The sequence below is a fragment of the Pectinophora gossypiella genome, unplaced genomic scaffold (assembly GCF_024362695.1).
Source record: "Pectinophora gossypiella unplaced genomic scaffold, ilPecGoss1.1 Pgos_33, whole genome shotgun sequence".
NCBI lineage: Eukaryota > Metazoa > Arthropoda > Insecta > Lepidoptera > Gelechiidae > Pectinophora > Pectinophora gossypiella.
Genome location: NW_026063243.1, coordinates 164,121 through 178,325, shown reverse-complemented (window position 1 = coordinate 178,325; position 14,205 = coordinate 164,121). Strand labels below are relative to the sequence as shown.

The 14,205-nt window shown below is 40.4% G+C and overlaps 2 protein-coding genes across 2 annotated transcripts; one reads left to right on the top strand and one right to left on the bottom strand.

Annotated features, from left to right (window-relative positions):
* LOC126380982 (uncharacterized) lies at positions 1–561 on the bottom strand. Its single transcript, XM_050030557.1, has one exon. It carries the CDS (start codon positions 482–484, stop codon positions 17–19), a length of 468 nt encoding a protein of 155 aa, XP_049886514.1. The 5' UTR covers positions 485–561; the 3' UTR covers positions 1–16.
* A 7,812-nt stretch (positions 562–8,373) lies between these two features.
* On the top strand, positions 8,374–9,813 carry LOC126380985 (DNA-binding protein HEXBP-like). Its single transcript, XM_050030561.1, has 2 exons — positions 8,374–8,774; positions 9,131–9,813. The coding sequence occupies exons 1-2, from the start codon at positions 8,505–8,507 to the stop codon at positions 9,134–9,136; spliced, it is 276 nt and encodes a 91-aa protein (XP_049886518.1). The 5' UTR covers positions 8,374–8,504; the 3' UTR covers positions 9,137–9,813.
* Positions 9,814–14,205: the final 4,392 nt, after the last annotated feature.

Here is a 14,205-nt window from a genome sequence, read left to right as displayed (position 1 = left end):
CTTCTTCTTCTTCTTCCTAGCGTGAATCCCGCCGTCTTGCGCCGGGGTCCGCTTTCCTACTGTTCTTCCTCCACTTTGCCCTATCCTGGACATCGTCTTCGGATAACCCGCAACTCTCCATGTCTTTCTCCACGACACTCAACCATCTCAGCTTAGGTCTTCCTCTACGTCGCTGACCAGTAATATTGAAGTCGAGTGCCACGTTGCCAATGTACTCAGGCGGTCTTCTTTTAACATGCCCATACCAACGCAGCCGGTTTTCCTGCAGTTTGTCAGCCACGTCACGTACACCGAGGCTACCGCGCACATACTCGTTGCGAATCTTGTCGAGCCTCGTCACGCCGCACATCCAACGTAACATCTTCATCTCTGCAACTTGGATGGACTGGACATGTTTTTTCGTTACGGCCCACGTCTCGCTTCCATAGGTTAAGACAGGTCTTATTACTGACTTATAGATAAGCCCCTTCAGCTTTACAGGCATTCGGCTATCACAGGTAACGCCAGTAACTTCACGCCACCTGAGCCAGGCTGCTGATATACGGTGCTGTATGTTGCTCTCCAAATTACAGCTGCTTTATACCCAGTTAAATCTCATCCTGATAGAGTATCGTCATATCCTAATTTCAAAGACGTTTTAAATGTAGAGGATATATCGTTTCCAGTTACTTTTTCAGACATAGCTAAATTTGAAATTAACAACCCTCAAATATGTATTTTTGTTTACGGTTTAAAAGATAATAATACAGTTATCGGCCCTCTTTACAAATCTGAACCATTAAATAAAAAAGTAATTCATCTACTGTACCTACAGAAAGGTAATATGTCACATTACTGTTTAATCAAGGATTTACCGCGACTAGTTAGAAGTCAAATTTCTAAACATCATGGTAAATTGTATTTTTGCGAACATTGTTTGTTATTTTTCAACTCGACCGATCAGTTAAGTTCTCATAGTTGTGGAGGTGTAGCTATCGTGGCCATATCATAGAATTGATCATTTCATGAAATGATCGATCATTTCATGAAATGGTCATATTTCATGAAATAGAACAACATTCGTTGGCCACATCATGATGTGGTTTGGCCAGATCAATGAACACAAAACGTTTAACGATATGACCAACTAAATGCATGATTACTTCATGATATGGCCAAACGTTAGCGATCATATCGTAAAATAGTAACATTATCCACCGGTAGTGGCGCTGGTGTCGCTTTGTTTTTGTTTTGCATAATGGCGGCGGACAATAATTATTCTTTTGTGAACGCGAATAATACGAATAATAATGAGCAAATACAAGATAAAAGTGCAGTGAAGCAATGTTTTGACGCTAAGGTGAAAAGAAAAACTCGTATTAACAGTAGACAGCAACTTTATTTTTATTTTTAGGTTATATGGCAAATAATGAAGGTCGAGTGACAACGCTACGTAAATCAATGGACTATTATCGGATTTCAAAATATGATATAATTAAAACTGCGAATGAAGAGATATTAATTTAAAAAAAGAAAAATATAGACTATATCCGTAAAGTTTCTTTTTTTTGACGTGACTTATTGTAGATTTGCCGCAGATGGCATTAACTACTTGAAACAGGATTCTATTAAAACGCATAAATGTTTTTGTCATAATTTAAATTATCATAATCCTTTTTTTATAATTTTTACAAGGCATAACAGTAGGTTAGGGTGCGGCGGGGGTGGCCCTTGGGCCACCCCTACGCCGCCAGTATGTTTATCTTACACACGAAAAGTATACTGAATGATGACCAATGGCATGAAATAGTGTCAAAAAATATGACGACGACTTCAAAGCGAGATGCAGTTACGGCGTATATGTCAACTACATCAACACTCCGTTAATCGAAAATGACTTTTTAATTTTTATTTGAATTTTAAACATTTTTGTACTTTGTACTAGAGTAATACATTATTTCCTACCTTATTTCGCGTTTTTATTACACCACTTATCATGGACACCCTACATTAATGATATGGCCAAACGTGGATGGAAATATCATTAAACGCTGACGTTTAAACGATATGGTCAGTTGAAGTTGGCCATTTCATGAAATACGACCATTTCATGAAATGGTCGATCATTTCATGAAATGGTCAATTCTATGATCTGGCCACGACATAGCTACTAAATTACCCCCAAAAGGGTCATTTATAGAGTTCAAAAATTATAACAGAAAACAAAATGTTCCTTTTGTTGTTTATGCAGATTTTGAGTCAATGCTCGTACCCTACGAGACTTGTGAAAATGATCCTATCAAGTCAAGCACAGTGACTCATCAGCAGCACGTGCCCGTAGCTTTTGCTTATCATCTTGTTTGTACTGTAGATGAACGATATAATCACATTACATCGTACCGAGGACAAGATTGTGTTGACAAATTTGTTGATTCAATTTGCAACGATGCAAAAAGGATAAGCGCAGTATTAAGTAATAGTGTACCTATGGTTTTTACAGAAAGTGATGCGTTAAACTTTGAAAATGCCGAAACTTGTCACATATGCGAGCGTTTATTGGTTATGGATAAAGTTAGAGACCATTGTCACATAACTGGTAAATACCGCAGTGCGGCTCACAGTCAATGTAATTTGAACTTTCAAGTGCCCAAATTCTTACCTGTTTTCTTTCATAATCTTTCAGGTTATGACTGTCATCTTTTTATTAAGGAGCTTGCTAAAGTTCCTGGACCCATCAAGGTCATACCTAAAACCAAAGAAAATTATATTTCTTTCACGAAATTTGTGTCTATATCCGATACCGATAGCTTTCAGATACGATTTGTAGATTCCTTTAAGTTTTTGGGAACTAGCTTAGAAAAACTAACCCTGACTTTAAAAAACGATGAATTTAGATACTTAAAATCATACTATCCCGATGAAAAACACTTTAATTTGCTTACTCGAAAGGGCGTATACCCTTACGATTATATGTGTAACTGGGAACGATATAAAGAAAAGTGTTTGCCTCCCAAAGACTGTTTTTACAATTCTCTTACCAATGAACCGATCTCAGATGAGGATTATGAGCACGCTCAATCAGTGTGGTTAAAATTTTCATTAACCAATATGGGTGAATATACTGATTTGTACTTGATAACAGATGTACTTTTGTTGACAGATATCTATGAAAATTTTCGACTTACATGTAAACAATATTACCAACTCGATCCTGCATTCTATCTTACGGCTCCGAGTCTATCATTTGATGCAATGCTCCTTAAAACAGGCGTTCGTTTAGAACTTGTAACTGATTTAGAAATTTACCGTATGATACAGCAAGGTATACGCGGTGGCGTTTGCATGTGTTCTAAACGACATGTTAAAGCAAATCATAAATATCTGGAAACATTTGATCCATCTCACCCAAGTTCATATATTGTTTACTTTGACTGTAACAATTTATATGGATACAGTATGTGCCAAACATTACCACATTCAAACTTCAGATTTGTGAACGATTCTGAATTAAAAACTTTAGAGTCGAATATTTTAAATATTATGGATGACTCTGAAAATGGTTTTATTCTTGAGGTGGACTTATCGTACCCTTCACATTTACATGATGAACATAATGATTTTCCATTTTGTCTTGAAAAAATTATTTCACCCAGAGGAAAATCGAAAAAATTAATACCTAATTTGTATGATAAGTACAATTATGTTATTCATTACGTACATCTAAAAAAATGCTTAGAACATGGCTTGGTGTTGAAAAAGATTCATAGAGCTATAACATTTAATCAAAGTAACTTTTTAAAAAAATACATAGATCTCAACACCCAACTTCGCCAGAAAGCACAGTCTACTTTTGAACAAGATTTTTTTAAATTATTAAACAACTGTTGAAGGGATTCCAAGTGTAGTCGAAATAAAATACGAAGTTGTCACGAACTTGCAGTTTATATCGTTGGTAGAACAAAAACAGAATGAGCGCGAATAACCAAATGTCATGCCTTTTATAAACTTGATATAACCCAATTTAAGTGTTACCAGAGCAAAAGAAATAAATTACCCATCAATACAATTCGCATATTAGAAAATCAAATAAACAACTGAAATATAAAATAACTAAGTAACTAAATAGTATTCATACATTAATTTATACTTAATTAGATTGAATTTAAATGTAATAACTATGGAAAATCAAAGATAAGTGGCGGTAGATGACGATGCCGCTAACACTCGGCCATCCTGCAACGGGCGCGGCCCACCGCGGCGCTCAGGGACTGTCGAGTAGCCCGCGTTGTTGGTGGACATTTTGGCAGCCGTCGTGTTCTGAAATAAGAAAAGACAGCACAGTATTTGTTTCATTTGTACCCACCCTGCCTGACCTATATTCTTATGTGATTCCTTGTGGGTGACTTTGTGCGCTCCAATACTACGACGTGACATTGTGTATTGTGTATTAAGTTCACACAGGAAATGTTAAACTCTTCACACAGTGACTTTCTTTATGTTTATCACACAGTTCAGCTACCAATTTTGGCATTCCATCACACAGTTCACACAGTCAAGTATTAATTTATCACACAGCAGATATGTCACACAGTATTTGCATCACACAGTATTTGCATCACACAGTATTTGCATCACACAGTATTTGCATCACACAGTATTTGCATCACACAGTATTTGCATCACACAGTATTAAAAATATCTGGCCTGTAACTCACGTAGTTAGATTGTTGTCACACAGTTATTGTTTGTAACACCTACAAGTTTGCAACTCAATAATAATAATTATGACACATAGTGTAGCTCACACAGTATGCACCAATTCAATAGGTATCTATTTTGTAGGCAGTGTAAAATCATATCACACCGTTACAATGTTCACACAGCTAATATTTTGTCAATTCGTTTTTATAATTATTATTATTATATAAATAAATATATATAGTGTAGTACTTCTGAGTGTTCGTTTGTAGGAAACATTTTCTTTATTTCCTCATTGTTATTATACACGTATTTACACGTAGATAGTTATAGAAAACACAGATCCAATTATTTGTTTAGCTATGTACGTTTTTTAGTTTAGACAAAATAATTAAGACGCAATTTGATATATACACAATTTGATTATAATAAGTGTTAATAATTTTACCTTGGACATTAATATTATCTAAGACATAATCCATAACAATACTTTATATAAATAGAACTTGTTTATAAACTTAACGAAATGAAATATTTAAGTATTCTCATGTCAAATGAAATAGTTAACTACTTTACTATAATCGCATAATCGGAAATCGAAACCTAATACTAGATAGTTTGAAGACGATTAATTATTTACATATATTAGATACCTACATCCACGAATGTGTTGTACGAGTTTGTTTTTTTCCTTTTTGAAGAGAACACAAAGTTTAAAACTGGTGTACTTAAACCTACAATTTTAACTTTCTAAAAGGTCTATAAGGTCATCCCTGTCTACTTCGCGGTCACTGCCGGAGCTACTATCATCAGTCAAAGTAGTTTTATATGGTCGAAGCACTTCGCTTCTAACTATCGCATGGAATCGTTTGTATCCTTTCATGCCCTTTATGCTAGATATTGTATATCGGTCTAAACAGTGTTCTTTTTTTTTTTTTTTTTGACGTGACTTATTGTAGATTTGCCGCAGATGGCATTAACTACTTGGCCGGACAAATGGGGAGCGCTGAAGGCTCTCACCCGGTACAACGTTTAAGACAACAGGCCTGAGGGTGCCCAGTTGGGCGCGAACCTCGGCTCAGGGCGTCGTCTGAGAGGAAAAATATTTGAAAGAATTAATCGACCCTAGTGGGTCGATAGCGATAAGCGCTGAATGAGGGAAATCGTCGACCACGCCGGCGGGGTCGGTATCGGGGTCCTGAAGTGTTTGGTGTCGCGAGCTGATTGGCTGCCTCTATGGCTAGAGTAATCGGGTCGTCGGGATCGTATATTACGTCCTTCGGACGCCGATACTTTTCAGTACCGTCCCTAAGCGGGATGTATTCGGAAGCCGCAACTACCAGGGGATTTGGGTGGTGCGGAGCAGAATCGAAAAAACGTTTGGAAGCTAATTTGAGCCACTGGGCAATGGTTGGCAGACCTAGGTCAATGTGCAGATTTTCATTGCGAAGGAACCACGGAGCTCCCGTGGCTTTTCGCATGAAACGATTTTGTATTACCTGTAGACGGTGGATTTGAGAGGGACTCGCATGAGCGAAAACTACCCCTGCATAGGTCATGATCGGACGGATGCAAGTCGTGTAGATTTTCACCTTATTCCTAAGGGACAATTTACTTCGCTTGTTAAGAAGACAGTGAAGACGGCCCATTACAAACGCGGCGCGATCGCGCACACGTTTGATATGGGCCTTGAAAGTAAGACGTCTATCTAAGACTACGCCGAGATATTTGACTTGCTCCTCCCAAGGGATCGGCTTGCCAAACATCTTAATGATTTTAAGTTGACGGCGTGACCGTGGCGTGTTATAATAGCCCTTTGAAAAGTACACCGCTGCACTTTTCTCCGGGTTTACCTCGATTCTCCATTTGCGAAACCACTTGCCCAAGGCATTGGCCGCGCGTTGGAGGATTCCGGTCATCATAACTCGACCACGGCACGAAGAATAGATGGCTGTATCATCCGCAAATAAAGCTAATTCGGTATTAGGGGATTTGGGAATGTCACTAGTATACAATGAAAATAGTAAAGGGGAGAGGACGGAGCCTTGTGGGACTCCGGCATGTATCGGGTGCGGTGACGAGAGCGTCCCTCTAAACAGTGTTCAGCTTTGACCACTCGGTATGGTCCTGTGTATATACCATCAAGTTTCCATGTAACTTTAGCCCGAGGGTCTCTCGCAGAACCACCCTTCCAGAGAACAAGCTGACCAACAGAGTATTTCTTACAACGTTTATGTATCCGATCAAACCTGCTTTTCATCTCAGTCATATTTCGGTCTATTCGTATTTTTGCAGTTGTCCTACGCGAATCTAATTGTTGTCGCTGAGAAGGGGCATCCATAGCTGCCGGAGATGGATAGCCCGGAAGCCGTGAGTTATCGTGACCAAACATAAGACTGAATGGTGTATAACCTGTCGTGGAATTAGTCGTATTATTAATGCCCCATACAACGTCTGGTACTTTGAGGTCCCACGTACACTCACTTTCAGACGTTGTATTAAGCCCATTAATTAGAGTGCGGTTGACTCGTTCTACCTGGCCGTTAGACCGTGGGCTAGCTATGGCATTTAATACGTGTTCAAATTGTCTTTCTTGAGCAAATTGTTTAAAATATCGGCTTGTGAAAGCCTTGCCACGATCGGTTATCACCTTTTGAGGATTTCCAAATTGATCAACAACTTCTTTGAAAAGCCTGATAGTCTCAATTGAGCTTGCGTTCTTTGCAGGCTTCGCGAAAACGAATTTCGTAAATGAATCTATAATTACAAGCAGGTAAGAATTACCACGCCGTGTCTTAACAAATGGGCCTAAATGGTCGGTGTGCAGCGTGTGCATAGGTACAGCTGGTTTTTCGATTGGGTGTAGTTCGCCTTCAACCCTGCCAAAATTACCTTTACCGTACGCGCACTGCAAACACGAACTCGTATATTTTCTAATAAATCGTGTCATGCCCTTGAACCAGAACTGAGCCTTGATGGCTTTCTCACACTTATCGAAACCGGGATGACCTATTTGGTCATGATACCTGTGATATATGTGTGCGTATAATGTCGGTAGATGTGTGCTTAATTAGTCTCGCAATAAACGTATTGAGAACCAGACGTGTCGTTTTACTGCATATACTACAACTGGCTGACGAGGATTCGTAACGCGTGCAATTATGTCGGTGGGAAAAATTGAAACTTTTTGTGTGTCGTCAGGGAACTGGACATCGTATATGGAACGTCTGGAGATGTATTTCAAAGTAAATAAAATCGCGGCGGATATGCAATTACCAACATTAATTGCGGTTATGGGTGAAGAGGCCTACGATTTGCTAAGTAATTTATCAAGCCCCAAGAAGCCGTCGGAGTTGACTTTGGACGTCGTAACGAAACTGATGAGCGAACACTTGGAGCCAAAACCCTCATTCATGGCTGAGAGGCATAAATTTCGGCATAGAAGACAAAGAGAAGGCGAAAGTATAGCACAGTACGTCACGGAACTAAAAAAATTGGCTAAGTTTTGTGAATTCGGTACAACATTGGAAGATAATTTACGAGATCAGTTTACGTGTTGTCTTAATAGTGAGTTAATAAAACAAAGGCTTTTTGCCGAGTCGCAGTTAACATATGCAAAAGCGGTCAGTTTGGCATTATCGTTGGAATCGGCGGAGAGAGATGCAGCGATGGTGGTACGTACGGGTGCGAGCGAGATGGACGCCGGTTTAGGCGGGGGGGTAGCCAACGCTGCAGCGGGATCGGTGCATTCCGTCAGAACGGTGCCATTTCGGCCGCGTGGCGGAAAAAGATTTCCGGGTGCAGGAACAAAAGAAAATTTTACCAGGATGACGTGTAAGACGTGCGGTAAAGATAACCATACCAATCAGGAATGCCGATACAAGAATTTTGCATGCAGTAAATGTGGGCGCATCGGGCATCTAAGGCGGGTGTGCCCAGAAAAGGGCGCGCGGCCGCCCACCTCCAGCTGGAGCGGCCAGCAACGAGGGGTGCACCATGTGGAAGCGGCCCTGGACTCACACGACACCACACACGACGAAAACGAGTTTGAGGTCGATGAAGAGCTAAACCATTTGAGTTTAAACGGTTACAAACCGGTAAGCATTGCAATGTACATAGATAATAATAGAATTCCTATGGAGATTGATACAGGGTCGGCAGTTTCTTGTATTGGTGTAGAAACCTATAATAAATATTTCAAACATAGGCAGATTGAACCTTTTAATCTGGTGCTAAAATTTTATGATGGTAGCAATATTGTACCCTTAGGGGTTATAAAACCAGAAGTTAAATATCATAATACCGTGAAGCATTTAGAATTGTTTGTAATTAAAGGAGCAACGACTACATTACTAGGAAGACAGTGGCTAACGGAACTTGGCATACAGATACCCCTGTTTCACAATAAATGTGTTGGACAGGATAATAATATATTGTTGGAATTGTTCGGCAGGTATAAGGATCTATTTAATGGCGGTTTGGGGCGGTTCACGGGCGGAAAAGCGACATTGCGAGTGCGGGACGGAGCGGAGCCTGTATTTTGTCGCGCGCGACCTTTGCCTTACGCCCTCAAGGAGAGGGTGGACGCGGAACTCGACCAGATGCTCCGGGACAAGGTCATCGAGCCGGTGGACACCTCGGAGTGGGCTACGCCCTTGGTACCGGTACGTAAAGCTGACGGGGGTTTGAGGTTATGCGCGGATTATAAAGTGACGTTGAACCCGGCCTTACTGGTTGATAGATTTCCCTTGCCGAAAATAGACGACCTTTTAGTGAATTTAAACGGAGCTCAAGTTTTCTCAAAGATTGATCTGTCGCAGGCATATAATCAGATAGAATTAGACGACTCGAAAAAGTTTACAGTTATTAATACACATCGGGGATTATTCCGCTATAACCGGTTAGTGTATGGCCTTTCCTCGAGCCCGGGAATTTTTCAACGTATTATGTCCACTTTATTAGGCGATATACCACAAGTCGAAGTATTTTTAGATGATATAATAATAGGGACGGTAGATGAAAAAACACACATATTGGTATTAGAAAAGGTTTTACAAAGGTTGCATAACCAAGGAATAAAATTAAAGAAAAACAAATGTTACTTCTTTGTTCCCGAAGTACGATATTTAGGGTACATCATATATCTAAAGAAGGCATCAAAGTGGATTCAAGTAAAATAGAAGCAATCATTGATATACCACGACCACAGTCAGTTACAGAATTGAGATCATTTTTGGGGTTAGTTAACTTTTATGCAAAATTTGTAAGAAATTTAAGTAATATTCTGTATCCGTTGTATGATTTATTGCGCAAAGGCGTGGAGTGGACATGGAGTAAGGATTGTGAAAATGCGTTTAAACGAATTAAATGCATTTTAACTAGTACCGAGGTTTTGATGCATTATGATCAAAACAAACCGTTACTATTGACCTGTGACGCAAGCGCAAGAGGTATAGGCGGCGTTCTGAGTCAGCCCGTAGGGAGCGGCTCGCGGGAGGGGGACGAACGGCCGGTGGCTTACGTATCTCGCACGCTTAATGACGCGGAAAGGAATTACTCACAAATTGATAAAGAAGCGCTGGCTATTATATTTTGTTTAGAGAAATTTCACCAGTTTATATACGGTAGGCGGTTCATCTTAAGAACGGATCACAAACCACTCGTGACAATATTTGGACCTAAACAAGGTATTCCATCAATGGCCGCGAGTAGATTGCAGCGATGGGCAGTTAAGCTGTCAGCATATACTTACGATATAGAATACGTTCGTAGTAAAGATAACGGAACAGACGGGTTATCACGGCTGCCAGTGCAAGTAAACGGAACTGCGGCGGCGGCGGCGGCCGGCCGCGGCCGGTCAGCTGATCGACACGTATTACCCGAGCAGACATTTTTGCATTTTGCGCAGAATGAATTGTTATTAAACCATAACGATATTAAGTCGTGTACACAGCGGGATCCAATTTTAAGTCGTATTTTGAATTATATTAGGCACGATTGGCCATCAACAATTGAAATAAAGAATTTGCAACCGTATGTTAATAGAAGAAACGAACTTTACGAAGAATTAGGCTGTGTCATGTGGGGCCACCGTATAGTGATACCGGAAAGTTGTAGGGCAACAGTGCTAAAAGAACTGCACGAAGGACATATGGGCATAGTGAAGACTAAGGCTTTTGCTAGAAGTTATGTGTGGTGGCCGGGTATTGACGAGGCGGTAGAAGCCGTGTGTCGCGGTTGCACAGCATGCGCGGCGGAGGCGGACGCGCCGGCACGCCACTCGCCCAGCCCGTGGCCGTGGCCCAAGCGCCCCTGGGCCAGGGTCCATCTTGACTTTTTAGGTCCTCTGAACGGTAAATTGTACTTAATAATGATAGACGCCCGGACAAAGTGGATAGAAGTATTCCCGGTTAATAGTACTTCAGCGGTTAGTACGATTGATAAGTTGAGTGAAGTTAGTGCGCGATGGGGTTTGCCAAGACAAATAGTTTCGGATAATGGGCCACCGTTTACAAGTAAGGAATTTACGTCCTTCTTAACCAGGCAAGGAATAGAGCATTTATTTTCTGCCCCTTATCACCCAGCCTCAAATGGAGCTGCAGAAAACGCGGTACGCACTGTTAAAAAGGTAATTAGAAAAGCTATACGTCTTAATGAGAACATTAATTTATCCATAGATACGTTCTTACTGCATTACCGAAACACGCCCCATTGTACTACAGGGGAGAGTCCAGCGTCGCTAATGTTAGGTCGGCAGTTAAGGACTAAATTGGATGTAATGCGACCGGACTGTGAGGATAGGGTGAGGAAGGTTCAACAGAAACAGTCAGGGAACCATGGCATTCAGCGAGAATTGCACCTGGGAGATGATGTTTGGCTACGCCAATACCAGGGCGAATCTCGTTGGCTGCCGGGGCGAGTTACACAGCGGACTAGCACAACTGATTATCGAGTGACAGATCAATTAGGTAGAGAGTCCCATAAACACATAGATCAGTTAAGGCGGCGTTCAAGTACGTTAGTTTACCCATCAAAACCCCCAGCTTTGCAATTACCAAGGGTGGATGATGTTCCGATGGTGGGAGCCACGTCTCCGAAGACACCGTTGCGTGAAGCTATATCACCTAACGGTAGGATTAATTCACCCGCTGCTGCAGAACACTATGGCACTCCGGTGCAGACACCTAATACTCCAACGAGTCCAAGTAGTCCCAGATCGCCCACTCCAATCGTCGAACCGTCCCAACCAAGGCCTATTAGAAATTGTAGACTGATTAAGCCACCTAGGTATAAGTTTTAGAATTTAGAAACAGCCTTGTGACACTACTTATTCCAAATAAAATATAAATAAATAATAACAGTGATACAAATGTTTTATTGTACGTGTTAATATTGGTGTACTTACATTCAGATATGAGTTGCCTTGGTAATATTACTTAAAGATATTAGTATTGCTTACTTATTATGTATTTTTTGCATTTATGTAGAGGAAGAGGTAGGGTAACTTGGTGATTAATCGAACTTGTCGCTGAAGATTGTTTACTTAGAAATAAGATGCTTACTGATGTACATACTTTTTATTTTAAGAAGAGAGTATTGTGATATATGTGTGCGTATAATGTCGGTAGATGTGTGCTTAATTAGTCTCGCAATAAACGTATTGAGAACCAGACGTGTCGTTTTACTGCATATACTACAATACCTTTGCATTAATCCATACTTAGCAAGTTTAGGAATAACGAATCGATCTCCTAAGAGTGTTTTTCTGTACAAACTACCTTCTTTTATTACATAGTTTGACGTAATATCAGGGTTGTCGGTTCCACCACGCAACTGTGTTATAATATTTTGAAGGGTTTCGTCTTGCATTTGCAGGGTCAACAACCAGTCTGACTCCTCAATTATTTGCACTTCAGCCACGATGGGGTTCCTACTGAGTGCATCTACGTGCTTCATGTGATCTCCCGGACGATATTCTATAAAAATATCGAAGTCTTGAATAGTCAACCACCATCTGGCAATACGAGGAATCAGATCCTTTTTTTCAAGGGTAGTGCGCAACGCATTACAATCGGTGACAACTTTAACTGGTAACCCGGTCAAGTAAACCCGAAACCGCTTCAAGGATTCTACCACCGCTAGCGTTTCGAGTTCATAACTGTGATAAAACCGTTCCTCTTTGCTAGTGACTCTGCTAAAATATGCAATAGGTTTAAGAGTACCGTCATGTTGATGTTGAAGTAGTATTCCGCCTAACCCTTTACTACTTGCGTCGGTATGAAGTTCTGTGTTAGCGTTCCTATCATAGATACCTAATACCGGTCGTTCGGTTAGTTTTCGCTTCAATGTTTGGAATGCTTCTTCCTGCTCTGATCCCCAATACCATTCGACACCCTTTTTAGTCAGTTCTGTTAAGGGTCTAGCAATTTCAGCAAAGCTGCGGATAAATTTTCTAAAATACGACGTTAAGCCGATAAATTGTCGTATTTCGTGCACGTTACTTGGTCTTTTGTACTCGCTTACACAAGCCACTTTAGCCTGTCCCGGTTGTATGGTGCCTTCAGTAATTTCGTGACCTAAATAACTAACGCTGGATTTTAGAAATGAGCATTTTTGTAGGTTAAGTTTTAGGTTCGCATTCTTTAATGATTGTAAAACGCGTTCCAATAGATTTAGACCCTCTTCTACTGTCACGCTCGGCAGCATGACGTCATCCAAATACAAAGCAATTTCGTTACCAATACCATGTAGTGCCATTTTAATCAATCGAGAAAACACTGCGGGTGCATTTGCCAAGCCAAACGGCATTTTTAGGAATTCGTACTGGCCGCATGGAGTAACGAAAGCAGTCTTATGAACTGACTCTTTATCTATGGGAACTTGCATGTAACCCTGTGCCAGATCTAAAGCAGTAAAATATGCTTTACCAGACAAACGAGTAAGTTGGTCTTCAATATTTGGCAAGGGAAATCTGTCTTTAACTGTGCGTGAGTTTAAAGCACGATAGTCCACGCATAACCTATAGTCTCCGTTCTTCTTTTTTACTAGGACCACAGGACTCGAATAGTCTGACACAGACTCCCTGACGATTCCGGCGTCTATCAACTCCTGAACCTTTGCGTTTACAATCTCATTCTCTTTGTGAGATAATCTATACGGTTTACGAAACACCGGCTCATCGTTATTAGTTTTGATTTGCATACTTATCAAATCAGTACAGCCTAAATCGTTAGTACCTCTCGAAAAACAAGACCTAAAACGGTTTAACAACCCTAGTAATTTATCTAAGTGTTCCTCATCGAGATCGCCGACATTTAAATCGCTTTGCTTTATATCGGCATTCAGTTTGTTCGTCAATTTGTAAAATTGTAGAATTTTCACATTCATACACATTTATTAATTCTGCACGGGCCACTAGTTTATTTGCATGCCACAGAAGATCCTCGCCGACATTTATTACTTTTATGAAACAATTATATGAAGATCAAAAAAAAAATCAAAAATATTTATTTCTTTAACAGAGATGGT